This window comes from Somniosus microcephalus, chromosome 1, assembly GCF_052327205.1.
Source record: "Somniosus microcephalus isolate GS21.2 chromosome 1, FLI_Smic_1.0, whole genome shotgun sequence".
In the NCBI taxonomy this organism is placed as follows: domain Eukaryota; kingdom Metazoa; phylum Chordata; class Chondrichthyes; order Squaliformes; family Somniosidae; genus Somniosus; species Somniosus microcephalus.
In genome coordinates, this window is record NC_140987.1 from 329,185,422 (window position 1) to 329,209,897 (window position 24,476).

The following is a 24,476-nucleotide window of genomic DNA, read 5'->3' on the forward strand; positions in this document are numbered from 1 at the left end:
GAGTACATGTGGACTTCGCCGGTCGTTTCGAAGAGAAGATGTTTATGGTGGTTGTGGACGCTCGTAGCAAGTGGCCGGAGGTCGCTGTGATGAGGTCTACCACGGCAGAGAAAACAATTGAGAAACTTGGTGAGATGTTCAGCCGTTGTGGCTCACCGGAACAACTCGTAAGTGACAACGGTCCACAATTTGTATCACAGGAGTTTGCAACCTTCCTGCATGTGAATGGTGTCCAACACATCAGGTCTGCACCCTATCATCCCTCTACTAACGGCCAGGCAGAAAGGTTTGTGCAAACTTTGAAGCACGCCTTGAAGGCATCGCAAGGTCAGGGCTCAATCCACCAACGTCTGAACAGCTTCCTGTTGTCCTACAGGAACGAGCCGCATGCCACAACCAAAACTTCCCCCGCTTCGCTCATGATGAAGAGGCAGTTGCGGACAAGTTTTGACTTACTCAAACCTCCAAGGGCAGAACAGGTTGTCCATTGTTAACAACAAGCTCAAGTTGAAAAGAGAGAGAAAAGAGCCAAGGAGAGACGGTTTCACCCTGGAGAGCACGTCCTAGCTCGAAACTACAACACTGGACCGAAATGGGTTCCTGCTATGGTGATCGTGCAGACGGACCCTGTGTCTTACACGGTTGAGACTGCTGAGGACGTCGTCTGGAGAAGACACACAGATCAACTGTTGCTAGTAGCAGAGACAGCCACAGAGGCTCCAACGGCTGGTTGGCCTGAACTGTTTCCGGATGATACCGCAAACCAGCATCCTTTGCCACAGTGCTCTTCTCCAACACAGGAAGTCAAAGAGACTGTTCCACCTGTGCAAACTCCTGACTTTCGACTGACACAGGCACCTTCTCCATCCAGGCCTGTGTCAATTCCTACTGCTGTGGAAGCCAGCGATGACCGCCGGTATCCTGTCAGAGAGCGGCGGCCTCCAAGACGCTTGGATCTGTAGGCTTAGTGACTTACCCACAAGACTGGGGCAGAATAAACCCCAGGGTAAAGTCAGGGTTTGAGGCAGTCTACCTCTACTCTAGGTTCGTTGAGTGCATTGAAAGTAACTTACTTGTTGAGGAATAATGTGGACCTTCCATTTAAGAGGGGAGGAAATGTTATGTATTGTGTGTTCTATTGTGTGTTCTCCTCCCACCTGTGGTGGCGCTGTCACAGGAGATAAATGGTTGGGTGTTCTCTGTTAAATTTAGCTCTTTGTTCGGAACTTTCCAGAACTTCCTTTCCCCCAATACCTCCAGATCTTGCCAACTCCCTTCATCGCTTATAGCAGGGCACCCAGACTTTAAGAACACCCCTTTGCGCTTGCACAACCCCTCTCCCACCAAGGCAAGATCCCAAAACACTAGACCCAGTGTTCCCACGCATCCTGGCAGCCAATCTGCTACTCTAACGCTCCAACACTCGTCTCCTAAGACTCCAAAACCACTTGCCCCCCACTGCCAGGCCCTTGGAACACCACGTCCATCCCGCTACTCAGACCCCACAACTACCCTCACACCACTTCTTTACCCCATGACCCTCCTTTTAAAAATGAATAAAAGCCAAATGCCAATCTTAGTTGCTGACCCGTTCACATTACTATCAGAGGTCTCTAAGGTCACATAACAAAAATATAATACAGACATATTTCCTGTTTGCTAAAGCTCTGCTTCTGTCACAAAGATCATCAGTCGCGTATCTATTATAGAGACACTCACTTCACGGACTTTCCCTTGACTGTTCATGCTGCTCTTCATTTGCAGTTGATAATGCACACAGTTTGGGTTCCATAAGGCAGGGATCTCCCAGTTGATGTAAAACCCATCGCCAGTCTTCGTTATATTTATTCCCCAAGGAGGACACAGTTTCACTAAAAGAAAGTAGAAAATAGCAATGTTGCCCAACGAACACAAATATTAACAGTATGCTATGATGCCACTGCAACATAGGACTCCAATAATTGGACCACCGTTTCAAGTGAGGTCAAGTTTTGTTTTTTATTACATGGGATTTTTACTGGTGTTTTGGCCATCATATTTCTCAATTTCACCCTGAAATTTGCACAAATCGGTCATCTTGCAATGGGTGCCACGGTCAGGGCGCCACACACAGCACCAGTAATGGCAGCGACTGTAATGTATGTACCTTTAAGGGGGGAACTACTTTCTACAGCTCATGTATACTGTAGTACCGGCAGTGACCACACCTGTCTATAACACTGAGTAGTAATCTGTTGTTTCAGTTGCAGTTTGAACCACGTTGAGTAAACACCTGTTGTACCGTTCTCTGCAGTCCTTTTCTTATTATTACACAGACATAACTGTGGCGACGAGCAAGTTCGAACCTACCTGCAACTCTGCATCACCTCCCAGGGATTCGCTCCTGGAGAACAGTGGAAGAAGGTCGAGTCCAGAAGCATGGGCGTCGACCACGGGCAACCGCCCAGTCATCCAGCGGAGATTGAGCATCGCAGGGGAGGCTGTCGAGAGCCAGGCTTGGCTTTCCAGTCATGGTGGTCCAGCGAAATGGGCTGGCAACAGGTACTGTGCAGACCCTTCCCGGACAGCAACGGGCTAGAGCCCGACCGAGCGGCACAGAAAAAGGCCGAGCAGCGTCAACGGGGGAGAGAGAGCGGGCAGAGCGCACAGGGCGCAGCCGGTGTTCAGGACCGAGCGGCGTCAACAGGGGAGAGAGGCGCGCAGGAAAATGCGAGGCGCTGCCATTGCCCCGAGGACCGCAGAGAGCGGCGTTGGCAGCAGCGCAGGAGCAGTGCGCGAAACCCACAGGGCGTCGCCATTTGCCACGAGGGCCGCCGAGAGCGGCGTTGGCAGCAGCGCGGGAGACGCCATTTTAAGCCGCAGCGGGGAAGAAAGGAAAGCGCGGGAGATGCCATTTTAAGCCAGTCTAACCGCACCCAAAAATGCCAAAGAGTGGCAGTATCACAGCGTTCGACAATGAAGTCGAAGATTGGACGACATATGTCGAACGCATAGAAGTATACTGCAAGGTGAATGAAGTGCCAGATGACAAGAAAGCGCTGGTATTGTTGAATTCAATGGGTGCAAAAACGTATGGCTTACTACGAAACCTAGTAACCCCAGAGAAGCCAGTAGAAAAGGATTTTGAAAACAGTGTCAATCCTACAGGACCACTTAAACTCCACACCGCTGCTGATAGCAGAAAGATTTAAGTTTCACAAAAGGAACCAGCATAAAGATGAAAGTAATGCTGAGTATTTAACGGAACTGCGCAAGCTATCGAAACACTGCCAGCTTGGAACGGGACTAGCAGATACTTTAAGGGACAAGTTTGTGTGTGGGCTTCAAAGTGAAGGAACCCAGAAACGGCTTCTATCAGAAAAGGATCTTACGCTGGACAAGGCTTTCAGCATTGCAGTATCACACGAAGCAGCCGCACGGGGCGCTGCAGAGATACAACGGAGACCGCAAGAATATGGCACAAGTGAAATGTCATACGGAACAGTGAAGTGCTATCGCTGCGGCAGAACAACACACGACCATAATTATTGCTGGTTCAAGGACAAAGTGTGCAGACAGTGTGGAAAAGTAGGACACATAGCAAGAGTCTGCAGGTCGGGAAAGAAAACCAGCAGCAAGAAATCTCCACAGGAGAAGTACAAGAAGGTACATAAGGTGACGGAGAGTAGTTCAAACGAACAGAAGAGTGATACAGACTCCGGAAGCAAGGAGCTGGGTTGTCTGAAACGACATAATGTGATCAAAATGGAGGATCACCAAACTATCTGGGTCACGCTCAAGATAGCAGGAGTCCAAGTGAAAATGGAATTGGACACAGGATCAGCCCTAACAGTCATAACCGGAAGGGACTACAAGCGGCTATTCTCACATATACCCTTGAGAGATACAAAGATTGTCTTGAAGACGTACACGGGGCAAAAAGTCTACCCCAAAGGAAAAATAAGGGTGAACGTTATATATAACGGCAAGGAAACACCAAAAATTGACCTATATGTATTGCCAGATGGAGGACCACCACTACTAGGACGTGAATGGATCCGGAAGATACAGCTAGATTGGCATTCCATACAAGCACTGACAGTAGATGCCAAAAAGGATGATGACGTCACACCTGGACGACTGTCAAAAATGCTAACTGATGCACAAGAAGTGTTCCAGCAGGGACTCGGAACACTAAAAGGCATAACAGCAATGATCAAAATAGAGGAAAATGCAAGCACAAAGCTTTTTAAGGCCAGACCGGTACCTTATGCGATCCGCCCAGCCGTCGAAGCAGAGCTGGAAGGTTTGGAACGTTCAGGAGTACTGTCCAAAGTGGACTGGAGCGAGTGGGCTACACCCATCACTCCTGTAATGAAGAGGTCATTGAGTAATACGCCTGGGGAACCAAAGAAGGTTCGCATCTGTGGGGACTTTAAGGTGACAGTGAACCCAGTCCTTCACACTGTACAATATCCGCTTCCGTGGATTAAAGATATTTTCGCCTCGCTATCTGGAGGGAAACGCTTCACTAAGATTGGTCTGGCCCAGGCATACCTGCAAATGGAGGTAGAAGAAGCCTCGAAACAGTACCTCACGATCAACACTCATAAAGGTCTCTACCAATACAACCGGCTGGTGTTCGGGGTAGCATCTGCTCCGGCTATTTGGCAAAGGGCAATGGAACAAGTCCTGCAAGGGATTCCAGGGACCCAGTGTTATTTGGACGACATCCTGGTCACGGGCGAAAATGACAGTGGTCACCTCGCCAACCTGGAGCAGCTGCTCACTAGATTGAAGGAATATGGGCTCCGAGCTAACCGCCACAAATGCGAGTTTTTCCAGAATCAGATCTCGTATTGTGGTCATGTTATTGATAAAGAGGGGTTACATAAGTCCCCTGAAAAGATTGAGGCAATAGTCAAGGCTCCAGCACCGGAAAATGTGTCACAACTGAGGTTGTTCCTCAGGCTGGTGAACTACTACCATAAGTTCTTGCCGAATTTGTCTACCGTACTACACCCACTGAACACCCTACTGCAAACGGGGGTACCATGGAAGTGGAGTGACGAATGTAAACAAGCTTTCCAGAAGAGCAAAGCATTGATTACATCAAAAGAGGTGTTGGCTCATTTCAACCCAGCACTACCAATTCAGTTGGCGTGTGATGCATCACCCTATGGCATTGGAGCGGTGCTGTCGCACAAATTCCCGGACGGCTCGGAGAGGCCAGTAGCCTTTGCGTCTCGGTCACTAACCTCAGCCGAGCGTAACTACGCCCAGATTGACAGGGAGGCCCTCAGCCTAGTGTGGGGAGTGAAAAATTTCAATCACTATCTGTACGGGCAGAAGTTCACCTTGCTGACTGACCACCACCCACTTGTCTCCATCTTTAATCCAAAGAAGGGCGTTCCGGTGATGACTGCGCAACGGCTACAAAGATGGTCCCTTTTTCTAGGGGCGCACCAATATGAAATCGAGTATAAGGGCACGAAACACCATGGAAACGCTGATGGGCTATCATGCCTGCCACTGCCTACTGCGGAGGAAGCACCAGCAGTGGATCCTGTCGAAATATTTCTTTCGACTATAATTGAATGCTTGCCAGTAACTAACGCTGGTATAGAGAAGGAGACCCGAAATGACCCGACACTGTCTCGGGTATATGATTTGACGGTGAAGGGATGGCCAGCACATGGCGACTCACTGTTGCCAGCATTCTCATCCAGAAGAGAACAGCTGTCAGTATGCCAGGGGACCTTGATGTGTGGATCCCAAATGGTAATTCCACCCAAGTTAAGGGAGAGAGTGCTCAATGAGCTTCATGAAGGTCATCTGGGAGGGGTGAAAATGAAAAGCCTTGCTAGGGCTTATGTGTGGTGGCTGGGGATCGATCAGCAAATCGAGGACCTGACAAAGAGCTGCTCAGGATGCCAGAAGGTCCAAAATGCACCACCACATGCCCCTCTACACCCATGGGAGTGGCCCTCATCTCCATGGCAACGGGTGCATATTGATTTTGCTGGTCCATTCATGGACTCAATGTTTTTAATAGCCGTGGATGCACACTCAAAATGGCCTGAGATGATCAAAATGTCCTCCACCACCACGGAGAAAACTTGCAGTCCTACGGACCATTTTTGCCAGGAACGGCTTGCCAGAGCAGATTTGCTCTGATAACGGACCACAGTTTGTGTCTGAAGAGTTTCGAAGATTTATGAAAAGGAATGGGGTAAGGCATTACACATCCGCCCCGTATCATCCAGCCACAAATGGATTGGCTGAGAGGTTCGTACAAACCTTTAAAAAAGCAGTAAGGGCCATGTGCGATGACGACATTCCACTGCAGCATAAGGTGGACAATTTCCTGTTAGCCTACAGAAATGCGACACATGCAGTCACCAACCAGACCCCGGCCATGATGTTCTTTAACCGAAGGTTGAGATCTCGTCTGGATTTGCTCAGACCAAATGTACGAAGAGATGTTGAGAGTAAGCAATTCCAGCACATCAATGAGAAGCCGACAAGGAGCTTCAATGTAGGGCAACCAGTCTTGGCACGCGACTACCGAACAGAGAAATGGCAACCAGGAACAATATGCACATGGCAGGGGCCACTAATGTACACAGTGGACATTGGGGAGAGCATCGTGAGACGCCATGCTGACCAGATCCTAGAGTCACAGGAATGAGTCAACCCCATGCCTCGCCCATACGTACCTGGTGATGAACCCGACGTACAGGTAGCATCTACCCCAGAAACAGTAGCATCGGAAGCTGATGAACCAACCGACGACAGGGGGCCAGAATCGCCTCCGCACCAAGAGCAAGACACTCGGGAAAGGCGCTATCCAGAAAGGATCAGGAAGCCTCCCCAAAGACTGAATTTATAAAGAGACTATTTTCAGCTAATGTTGCATGTTAAAAGTGTTAATTGTAATTAGTTTGATATTTAATTGTTAAATGAGTGTTATGGTACTGTTAATCTAAAAGGGGAGGAATTGTAATGTATGTACCTTTAAGTGGGGAACTACTTTCTACAGCTCATGTATACTGTAGTACCGGCAGTGACCACACCTGTATATAATGCTGAGTAGTAATCTGTTGTTTCAGTTGCAGTTTGAACCACGTTGAGTAAACACCTGTTGTACCATTCTCTGCAGTCCTTTTCTTATTATTACACGGACGTAACAGCGACCTTCGTTAAATCATGCCACTTCACTTGCGTCTGGTAGCACACGCTCATTGCACACTGCTTGGGCCATATTCTAGTGTCTGGAAACACTGCCTAGATCTCATTGGTTGCGTCTCAGAGGCAGCACCACCTGCTCAATTTAAATGCTTTATTTATTCTCAGGATGTGGGCCTCTCTGGCAAGGCCGACATTTATTGCCCATCCCTAGTTGCCCTGAGAAGATGGTGGCGGACCTTCTTTGTAGCAGATTTCATGTAACTGCGTGGCTTGCTCTGCCAATTCAGAGAGCAGTTAAGGTCAACCATGTTGGTGTGGGTTTGGAGTCACATAGGCCAGACTGGCTTCAGGACAGCAGGTTTCCTTCCACAAAAGGCATTAATGAGTTAGCTGGGTTTGTAAAGGCAATCTGACAGCTTCATGGTTACTTTTACTGATATCCAGGTTCTTTTTGTCTGTATTTTTTTTTAACTGAATTCAAATTCTGAAATTGCCACGGTGGGATTGTGAACTCATGTTTTGGATTCATGCCTCGCAGATTACTAATCCAATAACATAACCACTGCACTACCATACCCATTAAGAATGCTACTGCCTTTTGCACTGCTGTAGAGTGGGCATGAAAGGGGCAGTGGGTAATAGCACTACTAGTCAGGTGGATGTAAAGATGCCACGGCATTATTTGAAGAGCAGCGGAGTTCTCCCCGGTGTCCTGGGGCCAATATTTAGCCCTCAACCAACATCACTAAAACAGATTACCTGGTCATTATCACATTGCTGTTTGTGGGAGCTTGCTGTACGCAAATTGGCTATCACCCTTGCTACATTAGAACAGTGACTACATTTCAGAAGTACTTCATTGGCTGTAATGTTCTTTCGGATGTCCCGAGGTCATGAAAGGCGCTGTATAAATAAAAGTTCTTTCTTTTTAACAAAGTGTGTGGTGGACTTCCTACGTGCTGTCCTTGTCCTTTCACTGCCAAGAGCACTAATATCCAGAACACTAATTCCCAAGCATTTATATGTATCCTAAAATAGCAGTGGGTGGTATTTCCGGGTATTGGCACTGCCCAGTATTCCAATGTTATCTGGCTTCTACCCTGTATGCCTATTTGCTCTGGCTGCTTACACATCAACCATTAACTTCTGATGTGTTCATTATAGCTGGGGAAAGCTTAACAGTAAACTCCCCCACTCCCAATTTCCTGCTTTACAAATTGGTACAACAGTAGCTGCCAAGATCAACACAGACAGACAGTAAATGATACTGAAATGTTAAACCCTCCCCTTTACATAGTTGGAGTGTTGTTTCTTGACCGGGTTGGACACCAGCCAACTGATTTCACAACACTGAAGGCAGAGCCAGTCAATTTATTTATTTAAACTGCATCTGTTCAGCACAGTGTGATGCTTAAGGGAATTTTGTCTTATGGGACTTATTCAAGGCTGACTTAACTCAATTTCTTTGGGATCCTTAAAGATAGCAAAAAGAGGATACTTTTCACCCAACAGTCCAAATTAGATTTGAACCCAAGTTGAGGAGGTGAATGCACAGTGAGCTATGCCACTCTACCACCCAGTCACTATATGGGTGTAAAATTGGAGCTCGGCTACTTGTTATTGATACTAGCCATGGCTCGGTTGTAGCACTTTCACCACTGAGTCAGAAGGTCGTGGGTTCAAATCGCTGCAATCGGAGGGGCAGTACTGAGGGAGTGCTGCACTGTCGGAGGGGCAGTACTGAGGGACTGCTGCATGGTCGGAGAGGCAGTACTGAGGGAGTGCTGCATGGTCGGAGGGGCAGTACTGAGGGAGTGCTGCACTGTCGGAGGGGCAGTACTGAGGGAGTGCTGCACTGTCGGAGGGGCAGTACTGAGGGACTGCTGCATGGTCGGAGGGGCAGTACTGAGGGAGTGCTGCACAGTTGGAGGGGCAGTACTGAGGGAGTGCTGCACTGTGGGAGGGGCAGTACTGAGGCAGTGCTGCACTGTCGGAGGGTCAGTACTGAGGGAGTGCTGCACAGTTGGAGGGGCTGTACTGAGGGACTGCTGCATGGTCGGAGGGGCAGTACTGAGGGAGTGCTGCACTGTCGGAGGGGCAGTACTGAGGGACTGCTGCATGGTCGGAGGGGCAGTACTGAGGGACTGCTGCACGGTCGGAGGGGCAGTACTGAGGGACTGCTGCACGGTCGGAGGGGCAGTGCTGAGGGAGTGCTGCACGGTTGGAGGGGCAGTACTGAGGGAGTGCTGCACTGTCGGAGGGGCAGTACTGAGGGACTGCTGCACTGTCGGAGGGGCAGTACTGAGGGACTGCTGCATGGTCGGAGGGGCAGTACTGAGGGAGTGCTGCACGGTTGGAGGGGCAGTACTGAGGGAGTGCTGCACTGTCGGAGGGGCAGTACTGAGGGACTGCTGCACTGTCGGAGGGGCAGTACTGAGGGACTGCTGCATGGTCGGAGGGGCAGTACTGAGGGAGTGCTGCACGGTTGGAGGGGCAGTACTGAGGGAGTGCTGCACTGTGGGAGGGGCAGTACTGAGGCAGTGCTGCACTGTCGGAGGGTCAGTACTAAGGGAGTGCTGCATGGTTGGAGGGGCTGTACTGAGGGAGTGCTGCACTGTCAGAGGAGCTGTACTGAGGGGGTATTGCACTGTCAGAGGGGCAGTACTGTGGGAGCGCTGCACTGTCGGAGGGGCAGTACTGAGGGAGTGCTGCACTGTCGGAGGATCTGTACTAAGGGAGCGCCGCACTGTCAGAGGGACAGTACTGAGGGTGTGCTGCACTGTTGGAGGGTCAGTACTGAGGGAGCACTGCACTGTCGGAGTGGCAGTATTGAGAGAGCACTGCACTGTCAGAGGGGCTGTACTGAGGGAGCACTGCACTGTCGGAGGGGCAGTACTGAGGGAGCACTGCACTGTCGGAGGGGCAGTACTGAGGGAACGCTGCACTGTCGGAGGGGCAGTACTTAGGGAGCGCTGCACTGTCGGAGGGGCAGCACTGAGGGAGTGCTGCGCTGTCGGAGTGTCAGTACTGAGGGAGCGCTGCACTGTCGGAGTGGCAGTACTGAGGGAGCACTGCACTGTCGGAGTGGCAGTACTGAGGGAGCACTGCACTGTCGGAGGGGCAGTACTTAGGGAGCGCTGCACTGTCGGAGTGGCAGTACTGAGGGAGCACTGCACTGTCGGAGTGGCAGTACTGAGGGAGCACTGCACTGTCGAAGGGGCAGTACTGAGGGAGCACCGCACTGTCGGAGTGGCAGTACTGAGGGAGCACTGAACCGTCGGAGTAGCTGTCTTCCGCTTGGGCTTCGAGTTGAAAATCTACTCAAAAGATTCCTCAGTCTGATGAGAATGGCACTGACTCAGGAAATCACTGCATCCGATTAATACGGATTTTGATGGCACAGAATGTGCAACTTACCGAAGGTATTGCTTTCCAGGTTGAAGAAGAATGGCTTTATCTTCGCACCAGCACTTACTCCTGTGACACGAGTATTCAAGTCAAATCCATCCTTGAACTCATTGTGTTGAAGGTGGCAACCAGAGGCCCTGCCATCTTTTAATATGTAACTGGTACAGTTCTGAATGACGTCCATTTCCTTTTGCCTACATGATCACAAGGCACATTTAGTCCGCACATATATGTACACCAGATCAAAGTTTCCTCTGCCATTTAAAGACTCAATACTTAGTTACCAGTAATGGAAGTCATAGACTGTGTCGGAGGGTGTTTTATTTCCGATGTCCCAAGTACAATTTATGTATTCAAAGTTGTAGCAAACACAGCCAAAGTTTGTGACGGCAGTGTCAGCATCACCTACAAAAGGAAATAACAGAAAGAAAGAAAGTCAGAGAGACTAACATCACAGGGAGAAAAAATAACTGAATAGGAATTCCTCCCAGTATTACTGCCCATCACAAGTCTCTCTCCAACACTTATGCGTATATATCCACAAATATCTTGTCTCTCTTGTGCATTTGGCAAACTCGCAGCACCAAACTTTGCTACAAATGCAAAACGAGATTATTAAAAGACGAGGTCAGACATATCATCTGGGGTTTTTCTAACCTGCCACGTGAAACCTACAAGCGATTTACTAATTTCAAACTGGTCTCCGCAATCCATGAGCAGTTACAATTAATTGGACTCCCACAGGGAGTACTCTGGCCAGGTTAGCAGTTAAACATCACAACCATGCTCCGCACCCCAGACTAGCCATGGCCAACACCAGAGGGGGTGGGAGGAGGGGCAAGGATCCTGCTTCGAATGTAGAGGGGTCTATTTTGCTGCACCAAACCACAAGGGGGCAGGCCATATTAGATTTAATAACGAGTAAAGAGCCAGATTTAGTTTACAGCCTAACGATGTGTGAACATTTTTCTAACAGCAATCACAATATGATTGAGTTCAACGTTGTGTTTGAAAGGGAGAAATGTGAAACAGCTACTCTGGGGGCGATTTTGCCAGCCCTGGGGAGGCGGGTATTAAGGCGGGATTACCAGGAAAATGGCAGAATCTGGGGGCGGGTACCCATCCTGCCCCCAACCTGCCTCCGTGCCATCTTCCCAGGAGGTGGTAACCCGACCCGCGCCGGGTACCCACCTCCTGGGTAGTTAACAGGCAGTTTTTTTGAGAATCCCTGTTTTCAGCCCTGAAGTGCGGGCTTTCCGACGGCTCCGAACCACGCCAGGGTCAGCGAGGTGGGCTGTCGGTCTGCGGGGTTCACAGGGGCCGAGATGTCTGGTGTGCAGGTGAGTTATGGGTGCAAGTGTGGAGAGGTGAGTGTGTGAGGTGTGTGTAAAGTGTTTTAATAAGTTTTACTTACCTTTACTTCTTCCTGCAGCCTTCATCCCTTCAGGTCTCGGGAGACCCTCATCTCACCGGCACAGAAAGCAGAATGGCCGCTGAACTGTCAAAAGCTGCAGCCTCTGCTTTCTGGTCTGGAGAGATCTCTAACTGAGCCTGAGTGGAAGGGCTCAACTTAGAGGACAGATTGTCCGTGTTTGACAGTTTCACAGAGCCGTAAAATGCTGACATTTCATCTGTCAAAAGCTCTTGACAGATGAAATGTCACTCGCTGATGTCACCTGTAACTGACTTTCCCTTAATTGGCCTGCTAGACCCGCTGGGCGGGCTTAACAAGGTCAATCAAGGGAAAATAGCGAGGGTTGACCACAAGTCGATGGAGGCGGAACTAAAACCCGACAACTGGGAGTCCCGCCTCCAAAAGCTCCCCATTGAGAAAATCCAGCCCTAAGATTCTAGATTGAGGCATCATCCTCGTCTGTCATTCTCACGTTCTTCAGCTTCACTTCCCCTTGCTCTCTTGTGGATCCTTTCTCTAATTTTGGATACATATTCCAGTCGACTTAAAAATTGTTGTGATGGAGGATGGGCTAAATAAGCACAGTCGTTTAATCCACATTTTTATCACTAAATAACTCTGCTGTGTCTTTAGTTGCTCAATTGGAATGGTTTAGAATTTGGTTCCAAAATATGACTGAATTATTAGGATTAGACTGTATAATATTTTTATATGATTTTAGATAGACATAATAAAATGAATTAAAGAGTGGCTTTGGATTTGCCCTATTAAAAACATTTCCTATTTGTTTTTGTGTCAGAACATTAGTAGATGTCTGGGTCCAGCCCTTTCGACGTGTCCTAACTCGCACCAAGTCCCATTCACCCATCACTCCTGCGCTCACTAACCTACACTAGTTTCTGGTTAAGAAACACCTCCATTTTAAATTTTTTATCCTTATTTTCAAATCCCTCCATGGCCTCGCCCCTCCCTATCTCTGTAATCTCCTCCAGCTCTATAATCCTCCGAGATATCTGCGCTCTTCCAATTCTGGCCTCTTGAGCATCCCTGATTTTAATCGCTTCACCATAGGCGGCCGTGCTTTCAACTGCCTGGGCCCTAAGCTCTGGAATTCCCTCCCTAAACCTCTCTGCCTCTCTACCTCTCTTTCCTCCTTTAAGATGCTCCTTAAAGCCTACCTCTTTGACCAAGCTTTTGGTCATCTGCCTCAATTTCGCCTTATGTGGCTCGGTGTCAAATTTTGTTTGCTAACACTCCTGTGAAGCACCTTGAGATGTTTTACTACATTAAAGGCACTATATAAATGCAAGTTGTTGTTGATGTATGAAAATTTGCAGGTGGAAATAAGTCGATAAAATCATGAACTCTAATGGCCGAATCCTGAGATAGTCTTATTATTTCAAACATTGCTAAAAGCACAAACGTTAGACAAGATGTGGTCAAGTATCATAAACAAAATAACTAACTGACAAACTACCAGAGCGACAAGACATTACTGTTCAACTCTTGTCTTCTTAAATGTTAGAGATGGTTAATATCTTAATTGCCTGACGATTGAGAAGAATCCATTTGATCTTCAAATGGGCCTGCTTCAACTCTGGACATAATTGGACAGTAGCCTGTTTCACATGGGCCATTCTATTTTGAGGCAGCCATGTGATGTTTCATCAGGGACTCTGTTATAAGCTACTGTAAAGAACTGGTAGGATATCAGATTTTTAATAGTTTCTAAACAGATTCACTGGGAATTTCCTTTTGGGGTTCTCCTGATCGGCCGCTATAACTTCAGTGAAAACCCGGTTTATGCTCTTTCAAATAGCCAGCATAGACACGATGGACTGAATGGCCTCCTTCTGTGCTGTAAGATTACGCAAGAGCACAAGTTTCAGTACATAGAAGAATCAATGTGCTTCTGCAAACTGCCCCTTTGACACCAGTTCATAAGGTTGGACGAATTCCAGTACTGGAACAGAGATTTCACAGACAAATATCACAGTAATAAATGGACTAGGGACAAAACCCATGAAGTTTTAATAGTCATCAAGAGGAAGTTGATGAAGACAGGGGAGCCCCCATTGGTTTGGAAACAAGCCAATGGCAATAACACAATCCAAGTAACTGCAGACCCTTAATCTTACATCAGCAAGTGACAAAATGATGGAATCGACCATTAGGGACAAACTTGAGGAGCACGTGTGTGAAAATAACCGATCAGGGAATAACTTTATCATCCCAAATGGATACCTGGGGAAAAGAAAGACTTGCATTTATATAGCATCGTTCTTAACCTCAGGATGTTGCAAAGTGCTTTACTGCTAAAAAAGTACTTTTTGAATTGTAGTCATTGTTGTAATGTAGGAAACGCAACAGCAAACTTGTGCACAGCAAGGTTCCACAAACAGCAATGTGATTATGACCAGATAATCTGTTTTATGTGTTGGTTGAGGGATAACTATTGGCCAGGACACCAGGGAGAATGCCCCTGTTCTTCTATTGAAGTAGTGCCGTGGGATTTTTTACATCCACCGGAGAGAGAAGACGGGACCTCAGTTTAACATCTTATCCGAAAGGCGGCACCTCCAATAGTGCAGCACTCCCTCAGCACTGGACTGAGGGGTCAGTCTGGATTGTGTGCTCAAGGCTCAAGTCTCTGGAGTGGGGCTTGAACCCATGATCCTTCTGACTCAGAGGTGAGAGTGCTACCGACTGAGCCACGGCTGACACTGTGCTTTATAACATCGTGTACTTAGCCTTCCAGATAGCCTTTCATAAAGTTTCACTTGAGAGGCAATTGCACAAACCTAAGGCAGTGGGTATCCAAGGTAAAACATAAGAGATGGATAATGAATTGGCTGAATGTGCGGAGGCCGCAGCTACTAGTTCGGGTGATTGGTGCAGGGATGAGGAGGTGTCCTGATTGGGGGGGATCATAAATCATAGAATGGTTACAGCACAGGAGGCCATTCTGCCCATCGAGCCCATGCAAGAGCACTTCAGCTAGTCCCACTACCCCACCCCTTCCTCATAGCCCTGCAAATTCTTTTCCTTCAGATACTTATCCAATTCCCCTTTGAAAGTCATGATTGAGTCTGCCTCCACCATTCTTTCAGGCTGTGCATTCCAGATCCTAACCACTCACAACCACTAGCAATGACATTCTGACAATGCAGACCAACAAACAGCAATGACAAGACACTATGTACCAAAATTGATAATGAAATAAAGTTGTTGATTTTAATTCCAAACACAATGGACCAGAATTTACTGTAAAAATAACTGAGGCTAACCGTTATTTATGCTCAAATCAGAAAGCAACTGCAGGCGAGCGCAGATGTGCAATTAAACGCGAAAATCTGGAAGCCGCTGTCCGAGATGTGCCACTGCTCCGTAAACTGCGCGAAAACGCCATCTCGCTGACTGGCTCCCCATTCAAATGTATTGAATGGCATGAAGTTCCTGTACTTATAGAATCATAGAATAGTACAGCACAGAAGGAGGCCATTCGGCATTTATATAGTGCCTCTAACATAGTAAAATGCCCCAAAGCGCTTCAGAGAAGCGTTATCAGACAAAAATTGACACCAAGCCACACAAGGAGACATTAGCACAAGTGACCAAAAGCACAGTCAAAGAGGTAGGTTTTAAGGAGCATCTTAAAGGAAGAAAGAGAGGTGGAGAGACAGAGAGGTTTAGAGAGGAAATTCCAGTGCTTAGGGCCTTGGCAGCTGAAAGCACAGATGCCAATGGTGGAGCAATTAAAATTGGGGTAGCGCAAGAAGCTAGGACTGGAGGAGCCCAGAGATCTCGGAGGGTTGTAGGGCTGGAAGGAGGTTACAGAGATAGGGAGGGATGAGGTCATGGGGGGATTTGAACACAGTCAGTGAATCCAATTCTGTCAGGTAAGTTATGTTAACTTGACCTCCTGGAGAAACCTCCAATCCCTATAAACAGGGCAGAGAATGACCACAGGCTGGTCCCTAGCGTCAGGCAACTGAGTAAACAAAGACAGGTTAGAAAACCTCGGGGCACTTTGTCCTTGAAAGGAGGCAAGTGAGAGGGGACCGTATAGAGGAATGGAATGTACCGAATGGAATAGAAAAGATTAACAAGAGTCACTATTTCAAGGTGAAACCCGACTGCTGGATAAGGGAACACAGATACAAAACGGTTAAAGGTACGTTTGGACTTCTTCACAGAGAGCGTCATCAATCCCTGGAATGTTAAGGGAGTGGAGGCAGAAATTCTGCACTCATTCAAGAGACACGTAGAAACTGTGATTGGTAATCATGTGTTAAAACTCTCCACCTCTCATTCCTCCTTTAAGCCCCTCCTTAAAACCAACCTCTTTGACCAAGCTGTTAGTCACTTGTGCTAATATCTCCTTCTTTGGCTCAGTGTTAATTTTAGACTAATTACACTCCTGTGAAGTTGCCTTGGGACAATTCCTACATTAAAACGCTATATAAACCAAGGCTGTTGTTGTTCTACAGAGGATGCGATAGATGGGACGAATAGCCTCCTTCATCTGGACTGACCTTTGTGAATACTTTGCTAATTGTACCATCAGCTCCAAACTACTGCATTATCTGACTGAATCAGCATTGCACAACACAAGCCTTACTTGTATGTAGTCATCGCTCTATCCCCCATACACTTTCCTTCCTTTTTATGTAATGTTTTTAATCGAAACTGTACTGTTATACTTTCCGACCCATTCTGTCTTTGTCCTCATTCAATTTTTCTGAATTTGAATTATTTTCCTAATCACTCTTCCTCCTCCCTGCTTATTCATTGTTGACCTCTGCAACTCAACAGCTACGGACGAGGAAGCTGTAGGTGTCAGCAGTGGCTCAGTGGGTAGCACTCTCGCCTCCGTAAGAAGGTCATGGGTTTAAGTCCCACTCCAGAGACTTAAGCACAAAATCTAGGCTGGCACTCTAGTGCAGTACTGAGAGAGTGCTGCACTGTCAGAAGTGCCACCTTGTGGATGAGACATTAAACCAAGGTGTGTCTGCCCCTTCAGGTGGTCATAAAAGATCCCATGACACTATTTGAAGAAGAGCAGGGGTGTTCTCCCCGGTGTCCTAGTCAGCATTTATCCCTCAACCAACATCACTAAAAACAGATTATCTGCTCATTATCTCATTGCAGTTTGTGGGAGCTTGCTGTGCGCAAATTGGCTGCTGCATTTCCTACAACAGTGATTACACTTCAAAAAAGTACTTCATTGGCTGTAAAGTGCTTTGGGATGTTGTGAAAGCAAGCCAGCATTAAAAAAGAAAATCTTTTCTAAGTTTAACACTGCCTGAAACATGGTGGAAGCAGATTCAATAGTAACTTTCAAAAGGCATATTCTTGAAAGCAAAAAAAAAATTGCAGGGCTATGGGGAAAGAGCAGGGGATTGGGACTAATTGATAGCTCTTTCAAAGCACAGACATGATGGGCCGAATTACCTCCTCCTGTGTTGTATGATTATATGAACAGCGGCTCCCCCGCTGGCCATGTGAGTAACTGCATGGATTAGTGTGGTACTGATTAGCATAACACCTCAGGGTTCTATCCCTAGCCTGTGCCAAGTTAGCTGATTTAAGCCTGGTTACAAAGAGAGTGTCGGGGGGAGGGGAACTCTCAATCATTCTGCAAATCAGCCCTGCTGGGAAGTGTCCTGGTTTGGACAGGATCCGACTCAATTAGGAAGCCTCTGCAGTTGAATAGCCCAGGCTCGCACATGAAGAATGGCCACTCAAGTGAGGTGCCAGAGGGCATCTGGCTTTAGTGAAACCGTACCCCATGTAAGGCAGCACCTGGAGGGCAGGAGAGAGGGAAGAACACTGCATTACAACGATCACATGTGTTACTGCAGAACTGCCAATCAAGCAGTCACGCAACCCTTAGAGCAAGCTGTTCCTGGAGCTAGGCATGCACCAGCCTGTCGGGACAACACCTGCCTCTCGAATCAATGGGCGGAGATGAGTGTTCAGAAACCAGTCCGTGTCTGAATGATGGCAGAGGTGAAGTGCCAAAGGTCGCATGTCCACCTTCGAAAGTAATACGTAAGGGATGAATGATTCAGCAGCTGAAAGGCAGGTGTGCTGGAAAGGCTTTTATTTTAAATGTTGAGCTGCTGCACCTCACTGGTAAAGTGATACAGTGGCAGCGCTTCAAACACCTCAAGAGAACGGCGACTGAAAAGTGAGTTACTGCTATCAGGAAGTGTAAGGAACACCAGGTCGTTAGTAGGCTCCCTAAACAGCATACCTGGTGAGAACAAGGAACTGGCTGCCTACTAAACATGGTGTTGTGAGTTTCCTCCAACTCTCAAATCTTAATGCCACTTCTTCCAGTTCTACAAGTTACAGGAATCTGCTCGGTTTTATTTTAAGAATGAACTGCTGCCAATTTAGACCTGGTGCAGCTTGTTACCAAGTCTCGTGCCTTCATTGAAATTACTTCCATCCACACCTTGGACAGTAGCAATATTCTGAGTCGTAAGGTGGTGTGTTTAAGTTCCACTCGAGACTCCCAGTTTAGGCTGACACTCCCGTGCAGTACTGATGGAGTGCTGCACTGTCGGAGGTGCCGCCTTTCAGATGAGACTTTAAACCGAGACCCCATCTGCCCTCTCAGGTGGACGTAAAAGTTCCCATGGCACTTTTCGGAGAAGAACAGGAGAGTTCTCTCTGGTATCCTAGTTAATATTTATCCCTCAACCAACATCACTAAAAACAGATTATCTGGTCACTCCCGGTCCCGGCTGCAGTGGTGTTTCACTGGTTCCCTCCAGGTTACTCATACCGTGCTGGGTCGCCTCCTCTATGGTTTGCTGGTGGCCGATCTCCAGCCTCGTTTAACCTCCGGCTGATGTGGGAGCTTGCTGTGTGCAAGTAGGCTGTGGCATTTCCTACATCAGCTTTTCTCAAACTGGGGTCCATAGAGACTTTCCAGAGGGTCCGCAGCCTGACCGCTCTCCGCCGCCCTGCCCCGCAGCACTGGGGCCATGGTTTTCCTCACACTCCGGGACCAGGTAAGACCCACGCTGAGCACCTTGTCATTATTGAGAGAGGGGAAGAGGAGCTGCGGCTGCTGCTTGGGCCTGCGAGCTGGGGCCAGGAGACGGTGACTGGAGCCTGAGCCTGAGCCTGAGCCTGAGCCCAGCCTGAGCCTGAGCCCAGCCTGAGCCTGAGCCCAGCCTGAGCCTGAGCCTGAGCCTGAGCCCAGCCTGAGCCTGAGCCCAGCCTGAGCCTGAGCCTGAGCCTGAGCCCGAGCCCGAGCCTGAGCCCAGCCCGAGCCTGAGCCTGAGCCTGAGCCCGAGCCTGAGCCTGAGCCCGAGCCCGAGCCTGAGCCCGAGCCAAGCCTGAGCCTGAGCCCAGCCTGAGCCTGAGCCCGAGCCCGAGCCTGAGCCCAGCCTGAGCCTGAGCCCAGCCTGAGCCTGAGCCCGAGCCTGAGCCTGAGCCTGAGCCCGAGCCTGAGCCCAGCCTGAGCCCAGCCTGAGCCTGAGCCTGAGCCCAGCCTGAGCCCAGCCTGAGCCTGAGCCTGAGCCTGAGCCCGAGCCTGAGCCCAGCCTGAGCCCAGCCTGAGCCTGAGCCTGAGCCTGAGCCCAGCCTGAGCCCAGCCTGAGCCTGAGCCTGAGCCTGAGCCAAGCCTGAGCCTGAGCCCGAGCCAAGCCTGAGCCTGAGCCTGAGCCCAGCCTGAGCCCAGCCTGAGCCTGAGCCTGAGCCCGAGCCTGAGCCTGAGCCCAGCCTGAGCCTGAGCCTGAGCCTGAGCCTGAGCCCAGCCTGAGCCCAGCCTGAGCCCGAGCCTGAGCCCAGCCTGAGCCCGAGCCCAGACTGAGCCTGAGCCCAGCCTGAGCCCGAGCCTGAGCCCAGCCTGAGCCCGAGCCCAGCCTGAGCCTGAGCCCGAGCCTGAGCCCAGCCTGAGCCTGAGCCTGAGCCTGAGCCCAGCCTGAGCCTGAGCCCGAGCCTGAGCCCAGCCTGAGCCTGAGCCCAGCCTGAGCCTGAGCCCGAGCCTGAGCCCAGCCTGAGCCTGAGCCTGAGCCTGAGCCCGAGCCCAGCCTGAGCCCAGCCTGAGCCCAGCCTGAGCCCAGCCTGAGCCTGAGCCCGAGCCTGAGCCTGAGCCTGAGCCTGAGCCCGAGCCCGAGCCAAGCCTGAGCCTGAGCCCGAGCCCGAGCCAAGCCTGAGCCTGAGCCCGAGCCTGAGCCCAGCCTGAGCCCAGCCTGAGCCTGAGCCTGAGCCTGAGCCTGAGCCTGAGCCCGAGCCCGAGCCTGAGCCTGAGCCCAGCCTGAGCCTGAGCCTGAGCCCAGCCTGAGCCCGAGCCTGAGCCCAGCCCGAGCCAGAGCCCGAGCCTGAGCCTGAGCCTGAGCCCGAGCCTGAGCCCAGCCTGAGCCTGAGCCTGAGCCTGAGCCTGAGCCCGAGCCCAGCCTGAGCCTGAGCCCAGCCTGAGCCCAGCCTGAGCCTGAGCCTGAGCCTGAGCCCAGCCTGAGCCGAGCCTGAGCCTGAGCCTGAGCCCGAGCCCAGCCTGAGCCCAGCCTGAGCCTGAGCCTGAGCCTGAGCCTGAGCCCGAGCGCAGCCCGAGCCCAGCCTGAGCCTGAGCCTGAGCCTGAGCCTGAGCCTGAGCCCGAGCCTGAGCCTGAGCCCGAGCCTGAGCCAAGCCTGAGCCTGAGCCCGAGCCTGAGCCCGAGCCCAGCCTGAGCCCGAGCCTGAGCCTGAGCCCGAGCCTGAGCCAAGCCTGAGCCTGAGCCCGAGCCTGAGCCCGAGCCGGAGCCTGAGCCTGAGCCCGAGCCTGAGCCAAGCCTGAGCCTGAGCATGAGCCTGAGCCCAGCCTGAGCCTGAGCCCGAGCCTGAGCCCAGCCTGAGCCTGAGCCTGAGCCTGAGCCTGGGCCTGAGCCCAGCCTGAGCCTGAGCCCGAGCCTGAGCCCAGCCTGAGCCTGAGCCTGAGCCTGAGCCGCCGGTGTGGGGTGGGGCAGGTCACTGAATGGGCAGTGGGATAGGCCTCCTGCCCCTCCCTCTACCCCAGAATCAGGGTTCTCAGGTCGTTCCCGGCCCCGCTTGCAGTGGGGCTTCACTGGTTCCCGGTCCGGGTTACTCATACTGGGTCGCCTCCTCTGTGGTTTGCTGGCGGCTGATCTCCGGGCTCGTTTAACCTCCGGCTCATTTTATTCGGTTTGAAGCTGGTTGCTAAGTTGTGATGGATCACAGTGCCCCTTTGATGGACTGTAGGTCCGGGTCTATACTTGGTGCGCGTGCTGAGTTGTTGATTTGAGCGAGTTCCTTTCTCCTGAGTGTGGAGGCTGCAGCATACCTGTTTACACCCGGCTCCAGTGGCAGAGGTTTGTGAACAGGCCATGTGCTTGCCTTCTTAATCAGGAATTGTACTGGGAGAAGAGGAAAACCTCTGGCGGTGGCGGTCGGAATGTCTTATCCAATATGTTGATGGTACCAAAAGTCAGCCTGATTCATGAAACTGTTCACTAGTTTTAGTGATCATATAATCAGCTAATTTCAAGCCTGCTCCTCTTTATAAAGCCGACACTGATTCAGTTCTTGCGATTTATTCTCAACGGCTGGGCCCGCCTCCTCACAGAGGCCCACAGCTCTCACTCAGTTTGCAACGAGCGCTCCCTGCCAGTCGAGCCGATTCCTCGCCCTGTGCCATCCTCTCGACACATGATCAGAGCGTCTGCAGGACCCTTCAAACATGTGCCTGAACGTGTTCACGCAAACACGTACGATCCCACGGTGCAGCTGTTACAGAACATGCCAGTGGGACAGTGCGGCGGTGAGTCGTGCTTCCAGCAACATCCCAGCATGTGCAAGGGCGCTCGTGCTCTCACTCACTTGGCCAGCCTGCTGACGGCTTTAAAAATTGCCCAGCACTAAGTGGCAAATAGTGGCCAGCTGTTGCTGCAGAGTTCCCAGAATTGGTGTGAGAAGCAGGCACACCATCTCACCGATATCTGTAAGTAAATACCTGTTTCTTAAAAGCATTATTAAAACACTTGCAGCACTTTCATATTATGAGCATTTTACAGTATTGTAATTTAGATGGGGATCCATGATTACTGATCCATTTGAAAAGGGGTCTGTCAACCAAAACAGTTTGAGAACCAATGTCCTGCATTGTAACAGTCAAAAGTACTTCATTGGCTGTAAAGCGCTTGGGGACATCTGGAGGTCATGAAAGGTGCTGTATAAATGCAAGTCTTTCTTTAAAGTGATAATGACCCCCTTACTATCTACAAGGCGATACCGCAATGAAGCTTCAGGGAGAGGTATCGGGCTGTTTTCTGAGGCTGAGGTTATTTCACAGCAGTTTAAGATGTGGTACGATGCCAACCACTGCTCAAACACGTCACAGTTCTGTAAAGTGCCATATATTGTCTGTTCCTTGTGTACATCCAAACAAAATTACTTCAAATCAAGGGTTCAAAATATAAAGAATCCACAGCTATTTGCCACCCATTTCATAGAATCATTCCGAACTTCTTGTGATTGTCACACCTCATTAACGTGGAACAAGATGCTATTCTACACATCAACAATGCAATATTTAAGGCAACAACACTATGCACCAGGTCCTGTTCACCCATCATCCATATCCTCATTGGTTCCTGGTCCCCCAACGACTCCAATTTAAAATTCTCATCTTTGTGTTCAAATCCCTCCATAGCCTCACCCCTCCCAATCTCTGTAACCTCCTCCCATCCTACAATTCCCCCCCCCCCACCTCTCTCCTTTCCTCCGACCATGGCCTCTTGTGCCCCTCTCATCTTTGTGTTCAAATCCCTCCATAGCCTCACCCCTCCCTCCCTTTGCTCCACCATTGGCGGCCATGTCTTCAGCCGTCTAGGCCCTGCGCTCTGGAATTCTTTCCCTAAATCTCTCCGTCTCTCCACCTCCTTTAAGATCCTCCTTAAAAGCCACATCCCTGACCAAGCTTTTGATCACCCCTCCTAATATCTCCTTCTTTAGCTTGATGTCCATTTGTGTGCGGTCTGTGTTTTGGGCCATTTCTCTATGTCAGAGGTGCTACATACACACACAAGTTGTCCTTGTTATGGAGTAGATTTGTGCCTTTTCCAGCTGAGTGTTAAGCATTGTCTGGACAGAGCATAGAAAGGAATATCTGGCTGGGAGGATCGCACACCCCTTATAGAACTTGCTGGATTTTCCTTCCATTCCTCGTGGAAGTTCATTAACAAATCTGTTTCCTCCAAGTTGGTCACAGAATCTTAGGATCTCACAGCACAGAAGGAGGCCATTCAGCCCATTGTGCCTGTGCCAGCTCTTTGAAAGAGCTATCCAATTAGTCCCACTCCCCCTGCTTTTTCCGCATAGCCCTGTAAATTTTTCCTTTTCAAGTATAGATCCAATTCCCTTTTAAGTGTCACTATTGAATTTGCTTCCACTGCCCTTTCAGGCAGTGCATTCCAGATCACAACAACTTGTTGCATAAAAAAATGTCTCCATATCTCCTCTCTGGTTGTTTTTTCAATTACCTCAAATCTGTGTCCCCTGGTTACTGACCCTCCTGCCACTGGAAATAGTTTCTCCCTATCTAATCTATCAAAACCCCTCATAATTTTGAGGGGTTTCGATAGATTAGAGAAACTATTAGATTTTCCCTTAACCTTCTCTGCTCTGAGGAGAACAATCTCAGCTTCACTCGTCTCTCCACTTAACTGAAGTCCCTCATCACTGGTACCATTCTAGTAATTACTCCTATGCATCTATAAATGCTTGTACTATATCAGTCTGTGCTGTAGCAAAGGTTGGCTATTTACGCAGCACTGATTCTGAACTAACTGCAGTGAACAAAAAAATAATGAACAGATAGAAGAGAGGCCAGCCACATAAGAGCAAGAACAAACTAAACACTAATGAGACACCATGGATGAATAAAGCCATGAGGGAAAAATTAAGGATAAGGAAAGAGGCATACATTGAGTACATGGACAGCAGGGGAGAGCATGACAATGGAGAATACGAAGAGGCTAGGAGAGAAGTCAAAAAAAAAATTAGGAAGGCAAAAAGGAACTATGAAATTAAATTAGCAAGGAACATAAAACAAAATAATAAAATATTTTACAGGCACATAAAAAAATGGAAGGTCGGGATGGACAGGATAATACCACAGGCAACAATAGAGAGTTGGCAGAAATATTAAATAATTACTTTGCTGCAGTATTTACCAGGGAGATAGAACAGGTGGACATGACATCAGATGATGAGATTAGTAATGAGATAAGTGCATTTAAAATAAAAAGAGGAGATATACTAAATAAACTAATCAAACTCAAAGAGGATAAAACCCCTGGTCTGAATGGACCACGCATTTTAAAAGAATCTAAGGAAGAGATAGCAGAGGCATTACTACACATAATTAATAATTTGTTAGAAAAAGGTGTAGTGCCAGAGGACTGGAGGATAGCTAACGTAATAACTATATTTAAGAAGGGAGATAGAACATGTCCAGGGAACTATAGAT

General features: G+C 49.3%; 1 protein-coding gene across 2 annotated transcripts in view; it reads right to left on the reverse strand.

Annotated features, from left to right (window-relative positions):
• Positions 1 to 24,476, reverse strand: part of LOC147124902 (interleukin-13 receptor subunit alpha-1-like) — a 78,196-nt gene that overhangs the window by 22,718 nt on the left and 31,002 nt on the right. For both annotated transcript variants that reach the window (XM_085994639.1, XM_085994629.1), the window contains exons 6-8: positions 10,863 to 10,983; positions 10,588 to 10,772; positions 1,720 to 1,871 (exon numbers count right to left, since the gene is read on the reverse strand). In XM_085994639.1, coding sequence (XP_085850765.1) covers positions 1,720 to 1,871; positions 10,588 to 10,772; positions 10,863 to 10,983 — 458 coding nt within the window. The remainder of the gene's footprint in view (positions 1 to 1,719; positions 1,872 to 10,587; positions 10,773 to 10,862; positions 10,984 to 24,476) is intronic.